General features: G+C 32.4%; 1 protein-coding gene across 1 annotated transcript; it reads right to left on the minus strand.

Annotated features, from left to right (window-relative positions):
* Positions 1 to 16454: 16454 nt before the first annotated feature.
* Positions 16455 to 17951, minus strand: LOC145050111 (uncharacterized). The gene is made up of 2 exons (XM_078998415.1): positions 17447 to 17951; positions 16455 to 16948 (listed from the first exon to the last, which is right to left on the minus strand). The coding sequence occupies exons 1-2, from the start codon at positions 17949 to 17951 to the stop codon at positions 16455 to 16457; spliced, it is 999 nt and encodes a 332-aa protein (XP_078854541.1).
* Between the last annotated feature and the right edge of the window lie 460 nt (positions 17952 to 18411).

Here is an 18411-nt window from a genome sequence, read left to right on the forward strand (position 1 = left end):
TAGCTTACACCTCGAGACAGTTAAAGCCTCACGAGGCTAATTATCCTACGTGTGATTTAGAGTTGGGCGCAATGGTGTTTGCCCTCAAGATTTGGAGACATTACCTCTACGGGGTCCGTTGTACCATTTACACAGATCACAAGAGCTTGAGGTACCTCATGGATCAGCCGAATCTGAACATGAGGCAAAGGCGATGGTTGGATGTGTTGAAGGATTACGACTGTGAGATCTTATACCACCCAGGGAAGGCCAATGTAGTAGCCAACACCCTGAGCCGTAAGGCAGCAGCGGCCCCGATCAGAGATATTTGTTTGAGGATGACAGTGATTACCCCATTGTTTGAGCAAATCAAAGAAGTGCAGGCAGAGGGCCTCAAGGAGGAGAGACGGAAGTGTGAGAGGATCGTGGGCCGAGTAGCTTCTTTTGACTATGATAGTAGAGGATTGTTGACCCTTCACGAGAGAGTTTGGGTGTCGTACTGGGGCGGAGTACGGCAAGTGTTGATGGATGAGGCTCATAAGTCTCGATTTTCCATTCATCCTGGGGCGACTAAGATGTATAGGGATCTTCAACCTGATTATTGGTGGCCCTGCATGAAGCGGGATGTCGCCTAGTATGTGGAGAGGTGCCTGACCTGCAGGAAGGTCAAGGCAGAGCACCAGAGGCCCCACGGCAAGATGCAACCGTTAGACATTCCAGTATGGAAATGGGAGGATATCACCATGGATTTCATCACTATGCTCCCTAGGACCGTACGTGGGGTGGATTCGATTTGGGTTATTGTGGATCGGTTGACGAAGAGTGCTCATTTTATACCGATCCAGGAGAGCATATCGGGATATTTATGTGCGAGAGGTTGTGGCACGGCATGGAGTGCCTATTTCTATGGTGTCAGACCGAGATGTCCGTTTTACTTCCAGATTTTGGAAGCGGTTTCATGACGAGATGGGCACTCGTCTCCTTTTCAGCACCGCTTTCCACCCCCAGACGGACGGACAGAGCGAGAGGATGATTCAGACCCTGGAGGACATGCTTCGGGCATGTGTCCTAGATTTAGGTGGCAGTTGGGATACGTATCTTCCATTAGCTGAATTTTCGTATAACAACAGTTACCATGCGAGTATTGACCGACCTCCCTTCGAGATGCTATATGGGAGGAAGTGTAGGACCCCGATTTGTTAGGGCAAGGTCGGTCAGCGTGTCATTGGGAGCACCAAAGTGGTGCTCAAGACGACAAAGTTGATCCAGCAGGTACGCAGTAGGCTGCAAACTGCGCAGAGTCGGCAGAAGAGTTACGCCGATAGGAGGGGATCAGATTTGGAGTTTCAGGAAGGCGACATGGTTCTCCTGAATGTATCATATTGGAAGGGTGTCATTAGATTCCGGAAGAGTGGCAAGCTGGGCCCCAGGTTCATTGGTCCTTTTAGGGTTTTGGCCCGGGTGGGTCGAGTTGCTTATCAGTTGGATCTTCCGGCAGAGCATAGCCAGATCCACAACACTTTCCATGTTTCCCAGTTGAGGAAGTGTTTGATGAACGAGTCAGCAGTTGTTCCCTTAGAGGACATTCAGGTTGATAGCAGCCTGAATTATATTGAGAGACCGGTCGCGATTCTGGATCGGAAGACAGACCTTGAGGAACAAGGTCATTCAGCTAGTGAAGGTGCAGTGGCAGCACCGGAAGGGTTTAGAGTGGACGTGGGAATCAGAGGAGGAGATGTAGGAGCATTACCCGAAGTTATTTTTAGCTTCAGTGGCAACAGACTTCGAGGACGAAGTCTAATTCAAGTGGGGGAGATTTGAAACGATCGTTTCCGAGGTATAAAAGTTATTTAATTCTTCATTTTATGTTGGGCCATAATTGAATTAATTTTGTGAGTGGACCTTTATTTTGGGCCGAAGTGTAAGCAGCCCATAAGCCGTACGCGGGGCGTACTGCTTAATTGAATCGTGGGGAGGCTGAGCGTACGCGCAGCATACCTTATGGTACGCCCAACGTACGCGGTCAGGTGGCAAACCCTAATTTTAGGGGTTGAGGCGTATTTAAACCCCATTATAGCCTCCCATTTGGACTCCTCACTTATCATTCACTCCAGAGAAACCCTAGTTCGTCCCCTTTGCTCCTTGTTTGTGTGTGTTTGATCTTTGAGCTTATTTTTGTGAAGAAAGAGAAGAAGAGAAGCGGAAGAAGAAGAACTTGAGCACCTTAAGCTCATAGATCTGGGATCATCCTTTTTTTTGGCATTCAAAAGTGGTATAAAGCTTCTAACTTTCCTCTTGTAAGTTTAGATCTAGGAGTTTTTGGAGGTTTGGACCTTTTAGGTCCAAAGGAAGGACCTTTATCTTGCAACTTCGTTTTTGGAGCTTGGGATTGCTATCCTTAAATCTCAAGTGTCCCCATAGCAGTAAAGGTTCAATCTTTGAAGCTTATATGGAACCATGCATGAGATCTAGTTGGTTTTATGGAAGTAAAATGTTATTTGTGGAAGCTTGAGCCTTTATGAGACTTGTAAGCCATCAAGTAAACAACTTTATGGCTTAAGTCATGGAGTAAGCTTAGGATCTGGATTTGTAGCTTCTAGATCGAACTATTAAGCACTTAATGAGTTGTTGGCTTAACAGAGTTATACATTGGGCGTACAAGGAAGTATGCGCCACGTACAAGCCAGCAACCAGTATGCTCAGCGTACCTTGGTGTACGCCCCACGTATGCTACCAGTTTTGGTCTTCGAGTGTTGGGCCTTGGTGTGGGCTGGGTTTAAGGCTTAGGGTCCTTGGGCCTTTATGGCCCGTCAGAATTCAGTTGCTAAGGACCAAGGATCGAGTATTAGGCTTGGGAAAGGCCCAATAAAAGGGTTCTAGGCCCAATATAGCAAATTGGGCCATTAGTGGGCCTATAGTGGGGCCATAGATGGATTTAGAAGGAATTGAGGTTTTGGGCCATGTTGTGTCCCACACCATAGTAGGGGTAAAATGGTCATTTTACCCATAGAGGAATCCTTATTCTAATTTAGTATTTATTTCCCATTATAGCTGGGAAGTAGCCAGAGCAGCAGTTAGGGATTTCTCATTCAGCAGTTCAGCAGTCAGCATCACGAGGTGAGTTTCCTTCCAGTAGGAACGGGTCTACGGCCACAATGTGGGCCCGTTTAGTTAGCAGTAGTTCTGGACTTCGGTCTGACGCAGTAGTTCAGTGTGCTTGGTGTCTCTGTGATTCAAGCATGTTTATGTGTTATATGTTCCGGACTTCAGTCCGAAGCAGTATGCAGTACATGTGTTTATACTAGTTGATATGTGTTTATGATGTGCTATGATCAGTCAGTTCTGGACCTCGGTCCGATGCAGGGGACATGGTCCCAGTTAGTCCGGGCTTCGGCCCAATGCAGTTTCCAGACTTCGGTCTGATGCAGGGGGCAAGGCCCCAGTTAGTCCGGGCTTCGGCCTAATGTAGTTTCTGGACTTTGGTCCGATGCAGTGGGCAAGGCCAGTATGTGTTTACATGTTATTGTATGGTATGTGGTAGTTTGGGGGAGCTCACTAAGGTGCTGTTTGTTTTTTCGAAGTGAAAATTCATGAAGTCTGCGGACCACATCTGCAATCCTCTGTAGCAGAAGAGGTGGAACAAACGGCTGCAGCCTATAATAAGAAGCATGTTTGTTTTTTAACATCTGCAGACTGCTGCAGTAAACTGAAATTTAAATAAACTAATTTTATAAATTGAAAATAGTTATCAACATCGAAATTTAATAATTCTAGTTTTAACACATTGAAATGATAATAAAAAGAACATATAAAAAACAAAAATATAAAACTTTTTTTTAAAAAAAAAAAACTTAAAAAAATGTAAAAGAAGCTAATAGTTTTATTCTAGAAAAAAAAAACTAATTTTAAAAAAAATAAAAAAGAAAATAATAAAAAATTAAGAAAATATTGCAAACGATGTCTACAAAGTTCGTAAAAAATTACACACATTAAAAAGATGCAACTGAAATTGAAAATATTATTAACAAAACGGTAAAAAAAATTAAAAAAATCAAGTTAAAAAAAAATCATGGAAATTATAAAAATAAATTGTATCACATCCATAAATAAAAATTTAAGAAAATCAAAGTTAAAAAAAAAAAAAGTTATACAAAAATTCTTAAAAAAACACTTAAAAAAATGAAAGTTGAAGAGGTTAGAAGAGGCAAGTCAAGTGCTGCGCCACGCAGCACACGCGCAGAGGTTTTGTAGTCTGAAGTCTTCCAAAAAACAAACTGCTGCGAGAGTTAAAGTGCTGCGCGTGTGCTGCGCCGCGCAGCAATAAGTGGTTTGAAGAGGTTTTTATAGAAAAACAAACAGCACCTAAGCTTCGTGCTTACAGTTTCAGTTTTGGTTTCAGGTACTTCCACAAGTAAAGGGAAGAGCTCGGGATGATGGCATCGCACACACCACAACTTCAGTCTTTTCCTGGTAGTTTGTTTTGATTCATAGTTTGATTTGGCACAAATGTTCATGACATTTTATTATGGGTTGAGATAATTGACACATGGTTTTATGATGTGACGATTGGAATATGATTTTTATTATTATTTAAAACAAAAAAATTTTGGGTCGTATTTTTGGATGTTACATTTATATAGAGTTATTTTTAACTATTTTTATGGTAATTTATATTAAGCTACTTATTTGAAAACTTTAAATGATTATAAAAATATCTTTAGGAAATATTTTAGTTAAATTGAGATTACAATTTAGTTTTTGCATTTAGCACTACAATTTATCACTTTTGACTATTCACAAAATATTCTTTGGGATTTTTAAGTGGAATTGAAATTTATATAAGTTGACCATGTAATCATATATGTAAATTAACAATTTAAGTATTTTTATCCAAAGTATTCAAAAGTTGTAGCTTTAACTGATAATGGTTAAATACAACAACATTATCTAATATATAAAGTATAATATGTTTAAAGTTTAAGACATAACTTTATAAGTAGAACTAAAAATACTATTTTAATATTGAAATTTAGTTTATTTATGATTACACTTTAGGTTTGATATTTATTTAACCTTATTAATCAACTTATAATCATTATTATAATAAAATTGAAAAGTCATGGGAGTTTCAAATAAATGTGGTGTAAGGAAAAATGTTTATATATATATATATATATATATATATATATATATATATATATATACTAGGCAAATGCTCGCGCGTTGTGCAGAAACATCTATATAACTGAAATTTTTACATGTTTTTTTAAAATATAACAATAATTTTATTGTTAAATTTGATATAATAATTTGTATACTAAGGAGATATAATATATTGATGATTTTGAAGAGTAAATTACACGAATGGTCCCTATGGTTTGGGGTGATTTGCGTGCTTTGTCCCTAACTTATTTTTTAACTCAGAAGGTCCCTACTATTTGTTTTTGTTACGCGCTTTGTCCCTACTGTTTGTTTTTGTTACGCGTTTGGTCTCTGTCTTACCTAAAAAGACTATTATTTAAATAGAGAAAAATTGTAGGGTATGTAAGGTAAGGTGAATGGATGGGGTTGGGGTGTGTTTATTTAAATAAATTAGAAAATCAATGGAAAAATAGTATTTTTAGGTAAGACAGTGATCAAGTGCATAACAAAAACAAATAGTAGGGACATTCCGAGTTAAAAAAAATAAGTCAGAGACCAAACACACAAATTACTCTAAACCATAGGGACCATTCATGTAATTTACTCTATTTTGAATTATATGATAATTCAACCTTTTGAATGACCTCTACCCGCGGGTTATTCATGAATAAAATAAAATATAATACATAGTAATGTTATTTATAGTTGTAGTTATTATTAATTAATTTTTTAAAATTTATTTTGTTTAATGTTTTAATTTCTATCATTGTAATTATTTAAAATATCAAACATTTTTTTATTTTAAAGGTAACAATATAATCATTTATATAGAGTTATTTTTAACTATTGTTATTATAAGTTATTTTAAGCTAATTATTTGAAAACTTTTAACGATTATAAAAATATCTTTAGGAAATATTTTAGTTAAATTGATATTACAATTTTGTTTTTGCATTTAGCACTATAATTTATCATTTTTAACAATTTACAAAATATTCTTTGGGTTTTTTAAGTGGACCTGAAATTTATATTGAAGTTGAGCTTCTAATGTTATATTTAAATTAACAATTTAAGTATTTTGTCCAAACTGTTCAAAAGCTGTAGCTTTAAATTGATAATGGTTTACATACAACAACATATTAAATCTAATAAATTAAGTATAATATGTTAAAAGTTAAAGACATAACTTTATAAGTAGAAGTAAAAATATTATTTTAATATTGAAAGTTAGTTATTTATGATTACACTTTAGGTTTGATTCTTATTTAACCTTGTTAACCAACTTATAATCATTATTAGAAAGACACTACAATTTATCACTTTTAACTATTTACAAAATATTCTTTTGGTTGTTTAATTTGAAATAAAATGTATATTTAAGTTGATCCTGTAAGGTTATATTTAAATTAACAATTTAAGTATTTTATACAAATTGTTCAAAAGTTGTAGCTTTAAAATGATAATGGTTTACATACAACAACATATTAGACCTAATAAATTCAGTATAATATGTTAAAAGTTAAAAACATCACTTTATAAGTAGAAAAAAATATATTCTTTTAATATTGAAATTTAGTTTATATATGATTACACTTTAGGTTTTATATTTATTTAACCTTATTAACCAACTTATAATCATTATTAAAAAGAAATTGAAAAGTCATGGGAGTTTCAAATGAATGTGGTGAAAGGAAAAAATTCTAGCTTTATAAGTATACTAGGCGAATGTCCGCGCGTTGCACAGTGGGATAATTATGTAGTTTAATATGGTTACATATGGTTAATTGTATTGTGAATAAGTCATACATAAAACTTGTATGCGATTAAATAGCATATATGTTTTTTGATTTATAGATTTTTTATCATAATAAATAATGAAATTTTTTTACTATTAGTTTAAAATTTTAAATGTAATTTTTATGTACACATTAGTATCTAATTTAATTAATTGATGATTTATTAGATATGGATTCTCATTTGTGGTCGTCTATTTATGTTGAACCTCATAAAAATACATATTTAACGACTTTTGTTAGTTTTACTATTGAATAGAAAATGGTGCCGTATTTTAAGTAAATATAAAAAATCTCATTCTCAATCTATTTTAAGATACTGATATATTTTAAGTTAATATAAAAAATCATATTTAGAACTAACGAAAAAAAAACGGAGCCAAAATTTTTAACTATAATAAAGTTGATTCCAATTAAAAAGTGCTCAATCGAAGATAATATCATTCAATAAACATCATAAGATATTACGATATATTCAAATTACAGACATCATTTTTGTAAGAGTCATTCAAAATATATGAGACTATAGTGCCTAAGACAACAATGTAATAACCAAGTGACTCTAACATATTTTAAATGAAATATAATTATAATATATTATCTATGCAACTAAATTTCTGCACAATATGTGGGATTCGTCTACTACATGGTATTCTATAAATATATTATATTATAGTATAAACATTATATTTGGAAAACCACTTTGAGTTATATTGTAGTTTATAACATTAAATTTGTGATGAGTTGTATTTGACATACATTTGTGTATTTATATCTATATTATATATTTAAAACAAATCTTATATAAACATCCGACCTAAATATTCATCTTCAAGTTTTCTTTCTTCGCCACACGTAAACAAACTTTTGTTATAAAGCCAAAAATGGAATAAAAGACACTTAATTGTATGATCATGATATATTGTATTTTGATTAGGGCTTGTAGAAAACATGCATGATCATATATTATTAATTTATCTCTTGTTTTGGGTAATTCGAATAAGATAGCTTCAAATCCAACGTATCAAACGAATTACCCATTTACTAAAGTCTAAAACCCAAAAACTCAAAGATGTTCTACTACCATACGAATGCATGAGGTTTTAGCAAATTATTATCTCATATGAATTACCATTGATTATTTGTAATTAATTATTAAGAATGTGAAAAGGTTTGGGGGTTTCAAATGCATGAGGTTTTAGCAAATTATTGTGAGAAGTTTCAAATGCATGACAATCAAGGGAAAATGCAAGTTTTATAAGTATGTAAGATAATGATGATATAATGATAATGATAATGATATATATATATATATATATATATATATATATATATATATATATATATATATATAAAGGTTCAAATGAGAACCATAAAAAGTTAAGAACCATAAGAACCACTTTTTTTACCTTATAACTTAAATCATCAGACATGAAAACTTTTCTCTTGTCTATTTCTATCTCTCTCTCTCTCTCTCTCTATATATATATATATATATATATATATATATATATATATATATATATATATATATCTTACCTTTTACCGCTACCGACGACCACCACCATTGCCGGTACCACCGTCAGCATCGTCATCGTCGTCGGAATACAACAATCTTCAGATCTGGAGCCGCCGCTTTCAAATTTGAAGCATTCACCTTCAGATCCGGTGCATTCGCCTTCAGATCTAGAACCCTAGACTTCAGGTCTACGATCACCACCGAGCGCGACCTCCTTCCACCGCCATTTATCTCACCAGCACCGAGTATTGCCTTCCATCAGCCGCTTTGCTTTGTTGGAAAACTTAGAAAACATTACACTCTATTTTGAAGTCCGAATATGCTTCTTCTCCAGATCTCCAACGCTTCAGATATGATGAAGCACAAGAAAAACTTTTCGATCTACTTTGGCAGAATAACAAATGTGACAGAGTATGAAGCTCTTTGTCACCTCCATATGTCCGACCACCTCCAGGTCTACTTCTTTATTCAAACTACCACTAGAGAGTGCCTTTATCTTGATCATTTACACTCGATCAATTCAGATCTGATGTAGATATGAGAATTTGGTGTTATTATACAAAGGTTTTTCTTTCTATTTCATCATTCCACCGTTGGATGTACATCAGATATGTTCCCCCACTGTTGGTGTCGTTGTCGGAGCATCAAAAATCACAAATTGCTGTCATCATCTCAACTTGCAGGTGCTAATCTTGATCTGATTTTGTTTCAGAACTCTTAAACTTATTTTTTTCTCTGATGTGTTCCATTACCAGCAAAATATTTGTCGGATTTGTACCAGATATGTTATGTGTCGCCTCCTTCTCATCTATAACTCATTTTCGTCTTTGTCTCTCTTATCTCTAGTCAAAACACCACCAAATCGACAACAAATCTGATGTGTTTGTCCATTTTCGAGTTATATTTGGTGTGTGTATGGTGTTTACATTGATGGTGCTTACAAAAGGAAGTTCTGAGAAAACGTTGCACACAAGGTGTTTGATGAAATGCCTCAATAATATTTGGTAAGTTATTAAGTTGTGAATTTAGTTGTGAATGCATAATTTTTGTATATTAACCTTATTAACCAACTTATAATCATTATTAAAAAGAAATTGAAAAGTCATGGGAGTTTCAAATGAATGTGGTGAAAGGAAAAATGCTAGCTTTATAAGTATATAATGATGATATAATGATAATGATAATGATATATATATATATATATATATATATATATATATATATATATATATATATATATATATAAAGGTTCAAATGAGAACCATAAAAAGTTAAGAACCATAAGAACCACTTTTTTTACCTTATAACTTAAATCATCAGACATGAAAACTTTTCTCTTGTCTATTTCTCTCTCTCTCTCTCTCTCTCTCTCTCTCTATATATATATATATATATATATATATATATATATATATATATTACCTTTTACTGCTACCAACGACCACCACCATTGTCGGTACCACCGTCAGCACCGTCGTCGTTGCCGGAATACAACAATCTTCAGATCTGGAGCCACCGCCTTCAAATCTGAAGCATTCACCTTCAGATCCGGTGCATTCGCCTTCAGATCTAGAACCCTAGACTTCAGGTCTACGATTACCACCGAGCGCGACCTCCTTCCACCGCCATTTATCTCACCAGCACCGACTATTGCCTTCCATCAGCCGCTTTTCTTTGCTGGAACACTTAGAAAACATTACACTCTATTTTGAAGTCCAAATATGCTTCTTCTCCAGATCTCCAACGCTTCAGATATGATGAAGCACGAGAAAAACTTTTCGATCTACTTTGCCAGAATAACAGATGTGACAGAGTATGAAGCTCTTTGTCACCTCCATATGTCCGACCACCTCCAGGTCTACTTCTTTATTCAAACTACCACTAGAGAGTGCCTTTATCTTGATCATTTACACTCGATCAATTCAGATCTGATGTAGATATGAGAATTTGGTGTTATTATACAAAGGTTTTTCTTTCTATTTCATCATTCCACCGTTGGATGTACATCAGATATGTTCCCCCACTGTTGGTGTCGTTGTCGGAGCATCAAAAATCACAAATCGCTGTCATCATCTCAACTTGCAGGTGCTAATCTTGATCTGATTTTGTTTCAGAACTCTTAAACTTATTTTTTTCTCTGATGTGTTCCATTACCAGCAAAATATTTGTCGGATTTGTACCAGATCTGTTATGTGTCACCTCCTTCTCATCTATAACTCATTTTCGTCTTTGTCTCTCTTATCTCTGGTCAAAACACCACCAAATCGACAACAAATCTGATGTGTTTGTCCATTTTCGAGTTAGATTTGGTGTGTGTATTGTGTTTACATTGATGGTGCTTACAAAAGGAAGTTTTGAGAAAACGTTGCACACAAGGTGTTTGATGAAATGCCTCAATAATATTTGGTAAGTTATTAAGTTGTGAATTTAGTTGTGAATGCATATTTTTTGTATATTAAACTATGAAGTTTGTGTATTTAGCTGTGAAATTTGTGTTTAAAACTGTGAATTCAATGCATTAAGCTGTGAATTTGTTGTTTAAACTGTAGATTGAATATATTAAGCTGTGAGTTTTGTATATTTAACTATGAATTGATTATCTTAAACTGTGAATTGATTGTATTAAAATTTTTAAGTTGATAATATGCTTTTGAATACATACTTTTTTTTGTATTAAATAGTGAATTTTCTGTATTTAAATATGAATTAAAAGTTTTAAGTTGATAATATGTTTTTCTACTTGCATTTGTTGTACATCTATATGGTATAGTTTTTTTGTTTGTTTTTTTCTATTAAAGTGTGAATTTGATGTTTTAACCTCTCATTTGTCGTATAATTTTGTTAATCTTAGTTTTAACTGCTATTAAGTTGTGAATCTATAGTTTTTTTTAATTAAACTTTGAATTTATTATACTAGTTTGTGAATTTTCTATATTAAATTGTGTATTAATTGTAATAAGTGTTTTATGTTGATAATATAAATGTGAATACTATGTTTTGTGTATCAAAATGTGAATTTAGTGTACTAAGTTGTCATTTTTGTGTTTTAAATTGTGAACTGATTGCATTAAGCTTTGAATTTTCTTTTTAAACTACGAATTGACTATATTAAGCTATGAACTTTCTATTTGAACTATAAATCGACTAGATTAAGCTGTGAATTATGTGTATGAAACTATGAAGTTACTTGTATTAAGCTATGAATTTTCTGTATAAACTTTGAATTGACTATATAAAGAGTGTTAAGTTGAAAATATGGTTGCGGATGCATAGTTTTTGTGTAATAAACTTTGAATTTTGTGTACTAAGTTGGGATTTTTTTGTTTAAACTGTGAATTGACTGCATTAAACTGTGTACTTTTCTTCTTAAACTATGAACTGACTATATTAAACTGTGAATTTTGTGTATTAAATTATGAGTTGATTGTATTAAGTTGTGAATGAATTGACATTAAGTTATGATTATTTTATAATTTTTTTGTTTGCTTTTTAAATAATGTAAATTTTATTCACGGCTTAATATATTAAATTCACAATTTAATATATGAATGATTTAGGTATAAATTTTTTATTTAATTTTTTTCTATATATATTTATTTTTTGTGATGTATAAGCATGTAAGAATATATTAGTTTTAATAATAATTTTGCATTAAATTCCAAATGAGTGAAATAAATGGTTTTATTAGACTGTGAATGTAGTATTTAAGTTATTAATGCATGATTTTGTTTACAGATCTGATTTAGAAGAAAATAATAGTTGTGATGCTGGTACAGGTGATTGGTGGCAGTGTGTGGTGGTGGTAGTAGAAGGGTTTGAATTTTTGATTTCTTTGTGTTTGTGAATTATTATAAAATGAGCTATATTAAGTAGTGAATTTTGTGAATTAAACTATAAATCGATTGTATAAACTTGTAATTTATATAAGTTGTGTTCTCAAATATGAGAGCATATAAGAATGAAAATATTATACTGCAAAAACTACAATTTTGCCCTTTTTGTATCGAAAAGAGAAAAAAATAGGATTTTCACATGTTTAATAAGAATATCATGTAAATATTTACTAACTAATGAGGTTCTTAGGTTCTTAATCTTTTGTGGTTCTCATTTGAACTATATATATATATATATATATATATATATATATATATATATATATACATATATATATATATATATATATATATATATATATATAAAGTTCAACAGAAAACCATTATTAATCAAGGAACTAATGAACCAATCCAAAGCGTCAAATTTAAATCGATCAACGGCAAAATGAAGGACTGTAGATATTTTTACAATGCACCGGATTACAACAAACCCATTTTTTTCGTTTCAAATTTTTTTTAGGTCATGTTTTAAATTGGAAAAAAAATCGAATATACCATTGTTCGCGATTTTTCGTCATCTTTCCATAGAGATCAATGATGATATATAAAAACGAACTCCTTTTTCAAAAAAAACGCACTTCATTTTCTTTGTTGAAAAGTTAAGGTCTATTTTTTGTAGAAAAAAAAAATAATAAATATATAAAAATTCATACTTTTTGGTACTTTTTAAACACATATTCATATTCATGTTTAAAAAAAATGATATTTCAGTTTAGATTCACATTGTGAACCTGTTCAGATTCATATTGTAAACCTATTCAGATTCACGTTGTGAAACTTCTTAGATTTACAGTGTGCATACTAGTAAGTCAGATTCACAATGTAAATCTGAACTGATCGAGCTTTTTCACATTGTAAATGTTAAAAATTGAAATATTTATAGTTTAGATTCACAGTGTGAATCTACACTAATCAAGTTTTTCTAGTTGGTGTTGATGTTTATTAATAGAGTATAAAAAATTAATATGTTTGGTATAATTAGTTTTTTTTTTTTTATAAATATAAACTTCAATTTTGAAAAACTAACAAAATGAAGTGAGTTTTTTTCGAAAAAAAAGAGTTCGTTTTATATATATCAACATGGATAACTATGGAAAGATGACGAAAAATCGAGAACAACGGTATACTCGGTTTTTTTTTCGATAAAAAATGTGGCTTAAAATAATTTTAAACGAAAAAAATGAGGTGTGTTTTTTGGTAAGGTGTGGATTTTTTTGTTATAATCCGATGTGTTTTAGTCCAATGTACAAGTGTACATCTATTTCATTGGACGTTGATCATTACGGTTTCCGACGCTCACGATTGGTTTATTGGTTCCTTGTTAATTATGGTTCTCTATTGAACCTCATCATATATATATATATATATATATATATATATATATATATATATATATATATATATATATATAGCTTAGGTATCCAAAACCACCATAATACGTCGTTTTGTTTGATATATTCATTATACTGTTCTTAAACTTCAACCCTTAACTTAATTACTTTCAAGATTTTCAAAATTGCACTATTATCTTTCTCTTACGTCACATCTTTATCTTTATGTCGAACAACTATTAGGTTATATATATTATAGTTAAAAATGAAAATTATGTAAGAAGAAGATAAATGTAAAATCTATACAAATCTTGGAATTAAATCAAGTTAGAAGTTAAATTAAAATAACACTAGACAATTACAATATGTGTAATAATACAAAATAACGTAATATACTGAGTTTGAGTACCTTAGCTTATAAACTCTTAAGGGCATGTTCACTATATATATATATATATATATATATATATATATATATATATATATATATATATATATATATATATATATATATATATATATATATATATATCGCCCACCAAAATTGGCTCAAAACTTCTAATTTGGATTCTACGATCTTTTTATTATGATCATTTTTTAATTAATATGTTTGATTATAAAAAATAGAATCTTATTTTTACATAACGGCCATTAAGTTATTTATTTTAGGCAGAAAAAAAAAATCAGAGAACAGTGGAGAATGTTTATGCATGCGTTTGACCAGGACTAACAGTCAAGAATGCATCACACTTGAATTTGTGAGTTGTGCTTCCTTTATACATATTTAATAGTAAATTCAAAGCTGGCCATGTTAGAATATTTATTATCAGCATATTTTATTATCTCAATATTTTATTTAATTAAACATTTTAAGAAAGTCAAGAGAAGGACTACCACTTTCTATGTAGTCTTGATTCAGATGGTTATGGGACTAAAGTTGATGAGATAACATTTCATTATTAGATTGAATGAAACTCGTCAAATTTTAAATCTTGATGGATTGATGAAAGGATTTGTGCTTTTTGCACAAGCAACAGGTCGAGAACGATTCACTGTTCCATTTTCTTGATTGAAGAAAAGCTTTATATTTTTAGTTTATTGACGTCAATCTTAACCCAAAACAAATAAAAAATAATAAAATAGGTAATAACGGACATACGAATCTGTTAATGCGCTCTTGGAGGTTCATTGGTTAGGCCCACAGCGTTCGTCATATTAAAGCGTGCTCACCGAATTAACAAAGTAACAAAATTCGAACAAACTAACAAATATTTAAAATGTTCTGAATAAAAGTAGCATAAAATATATAAGGTTTAGGGGTTGTTTGTTTTTTGTGTGAAGATCTGTAAAAACCACTTTTGTCTGCGCCGCGCACACAACGCGCAGATATATGTCCTAGCAGATTGTTTGTTTTTTGGAAGTGTACAGATCAGAAAACGTCTACGCGAGGTCTTCCTGGCACAAACATAGGTCACTGTCTTCAATGGTCTTCAGACCTCATTTTAACATAACCCAAAAGAAAAAACATGAGCCACCGTGCAGTTTTTTTTTTTTTTTTTTTTTTTTTTTTTTTTTTTTTGTTAAAAATGCATTTTTAATGTTTATGACATGAAATTAAGTTTAAAAATTCAATTTTTTTTTAACAGCCCGCAGACGTTAAAAACAAACAGTCTTCTTATTGCAGACTGCATACATTTTGTCCACATCTTCTGCCGCAGAGACTTGCAGATGTGGTCCGCAAACTGCAGATATTTTCACTTCGAAAAAACAAACAACACCTTAGTGTCGATACTATTTTTTGTTTGTGTATATGTATTTATGTAGTCCAATATAGTCCACGTATGTATTTGACCCTTTTGTATATTGATCGGTTAGTCCTATAAGCTTGTACATGTCTTGGTAATCTTGTATGTTGACATTTGAATGCAAAAAATATTATCCTCGATACTTTGAATATGATGCTAATCGATAAAAAAAAAATAATTATCAATGATTACCCAAGAAAATGATGTGAATAATTTCTCAAACAATTTCCAAAATTATATATAATAAACAGATCCGTCCCAGAAGGTGGACGATAGGAACGAACGTTCAGGGCTTATCTTTTAAAGAGACCCAAATTTTTTATGGAAATTATTATATTTAGAAGATAGTATATTATTTTTTTCCAATTATTAAGTTATTATAAAAAAACTTGATGATATTTGTGTATTTTAAAGACCTATTTTTTTCACCCTAGACCTAAAATATGTTTGGAACGGTCCTGATAATAAGGATGGTATACTATATTTTATCATTGAGACAAGGTTCTATTTATAAATATCTCAAAGTTGCAACTTGTCAATAAATCTAAAATAATTTATAAAAAGATAATAGGTTTTTATTGTTTTTATTTCTATTTGGCATATATAATTATTTTTTTTTGGAACGGCGAAATATTTTATTAAAAAACTAGTAAGAAGCTAGAAAGAAATCATGACAATAACAAAGTGGCAGAAGCCGGATTATGAAGCCAAGAGCTCCAACTAATCTTGGTTTTACTACATCTATTAGAAATCCAAAAGAACGATCTATAAACAATATCATCAAAAAGCATGGATTTCCTAGGCATAACCGTTCCAAAAACTGTCGAATTACGAAAATTCCACATGCACCAGAAAGATGTCATAACCACAGCATCAAATGCCTTTCGTTGACCCTTTCTCAAAGCAACAAAATCTTACCACTTAATAAGGGTGTGAACGTCAAACTGGGGCGGAATCTGAATTCCTCACCAAATAGCAATGCACGGCCAAATCTACATCAACTCAATACATTCTGTAAAAAGGTGATCAACAGATTCCACCGAACGAGAACATATAGGGCATAAACTCGAGTCCAACATGATTCCCCTATGAGATAATCTCTCTCTAGTTGGAATACTGAGTAACTGGATCCTCCATAAAAGAATGTTTATCTTGATGGGAACCCAATTATTCCATCTAGTCTCACCACCTCCAGAATGAAGCATACTCCCATCTAAGAACCAACGAGCAGAGAAGATAGAAAAAGTATCCGAAACATCAATAGACCAACCCAATCTATCAGGAATTGATTGCAATTGGAAATCCTGCAAAAGAGAAATAAAAGCATCCCACTTCTCCTGCCCAATTCCACCTCTAGGACTACGTCTGAAAGTAACAGGATCCCACCCCAATGTTAGACGATCTCTAACTGTAGCTTGACTAACAGTATCTAAAACAAAAATTCTATGAAAAGTTTCGGCAAGAGGGCCTCTCCAACCCACAAATCCTGACAAAAATATGAATGGTTCCCATCACCAACCCTGATAGGAAATAAGGACTGAATATCGATTTCCTTCTCCCAAAATTGAGTAAACATATGAATCACTCCCCCACCAAGTTCCTGATCCGGATCTCCTAGGGGACATAGACTTGCAACCTCTATCTGATCCATATAACCATTTGATAATCTTAACCCATAACAGATCATGACAATGATAGAGTCTCCACCACCACTGTAGCATCATGGCCCTATTAAAGGAATATAAACTCCCAATACCCAAAACACCCTCTACTTTTTCCGCTAAAACTATGTCCCATTTGAACCAGTGCATACGTCACTCATCCAAGTCTGCTCCCCAAAAGAATCTAGCTCGCATCGACTCTAAAGACTTTAGAACCGAAATAGGAGCAAGAAAAATCAACATTAGGTAACTACTTAAGGAACCCATAACTGACTTAACCAAAGTAAGCCGACCACCAAAAGAAAGGCATCTAGCCTTCTAGCCTGGCAATCTGCTTTGAAACCGATCAAACACAGGAGACCAAGCAGAGATACGAGACATATTCTGACCAAAAGGAACACCGAGGTGGATAAAAGGAAGCTCAGAAGCTGCACACCCAATCATGTCTGCATCACTAGAGACCTGAGATAAAGGAATCCCCAAACCAATCAATTTGCTTTTATACAGATTAATTTTAAAACTCAAAGCCATAAAGAAACAACGAAGGATACGAATATGAAGCTTCGCATTCTCAGGATCCCAAGAAGAAATCAACATAACATCATCATCATATAAAAGATGAGAAATTCGAATGCCTGAAATAGAGATTCCCCTAAACACGTTAGCCATCTGAGCTCTAACCAATGCCACGTGAAGACCCTCCATCGCCAATATGAAAAGGAAAGGAGAAAGAGGATCTCCCTGTCTCAAACCACGATGAATCTGAAATTCATCGGTAGGCAAACCATTAACCAAAACCGAAGCCCTCGAAGATTTCAATAATTCCATAATCCAACCACGCCATAACGGACCAAACCCTATAATCTGAATGATCTCTAAAAGGTAGTCCCATGATAGGGAATCGCATGCCTTCTCAAAATCTACCTTTGACAATAGTCTAAGTTTAAATTTTTGTTACAAATTTGGTTCATATTTTAAGTTTTGTTACCAATATCATATTTTATAAATATTTTTATTTACATTTTTTTTCAACTTTTTATAAACTTGTTTTACAATTTTTCATATTTTTCATAAAATTTTATTATTAGCAATTACCTTCTAGATTCTTTTGTATTTATATTTGGTCATTAAGATATTATAAGGATTGACTATTGTAATTGCATATATAATTATTGACCACGGTTAATGACCTAGAAAGATAACGAACTTTGGTCTTTCTCCACATTTAGGTAAACCATATTTTTTTCATACACATTTGACTGTTGAACTTGTTTGACTTGTTCACAAT

The sequence above is a fragment of the Lactuca serriola genome, chromosome 5 (assembly GCF_051521515.1).
Source record: "Lactuca serriola cultivar US96UC23 chromosome 5, Lser_US96UC23_V15, whole genome shotgun sequence".
In the NCBI taxonomy this organism is placed as follows: Eukaryota; Viridiplantae; Streptophyta; class Magnoliopsida; order Asterales; family Asteraceae; genus Lactuca; species Lactuca serriola.

What these genes read in the sequence shown, in the direction of transcription:
- LOC145050111 (XM_078998415.1), bottom strand. Translation starts at nt 17,951, where the DNA reads ATGGAATTATTGAAATCTTCGAGGGCTTCGGTTTTGGTTAATGGTTTG. An exon ending in GTTTCAAAGCAGATTGCCAG is followed by an intron (nt 16,949 to 17,446) that starts GCTAGAAGGCTA and finishes TATTTTTGTCAG; the next exon opens with GATTTGTGGGTTGGAGAGGC.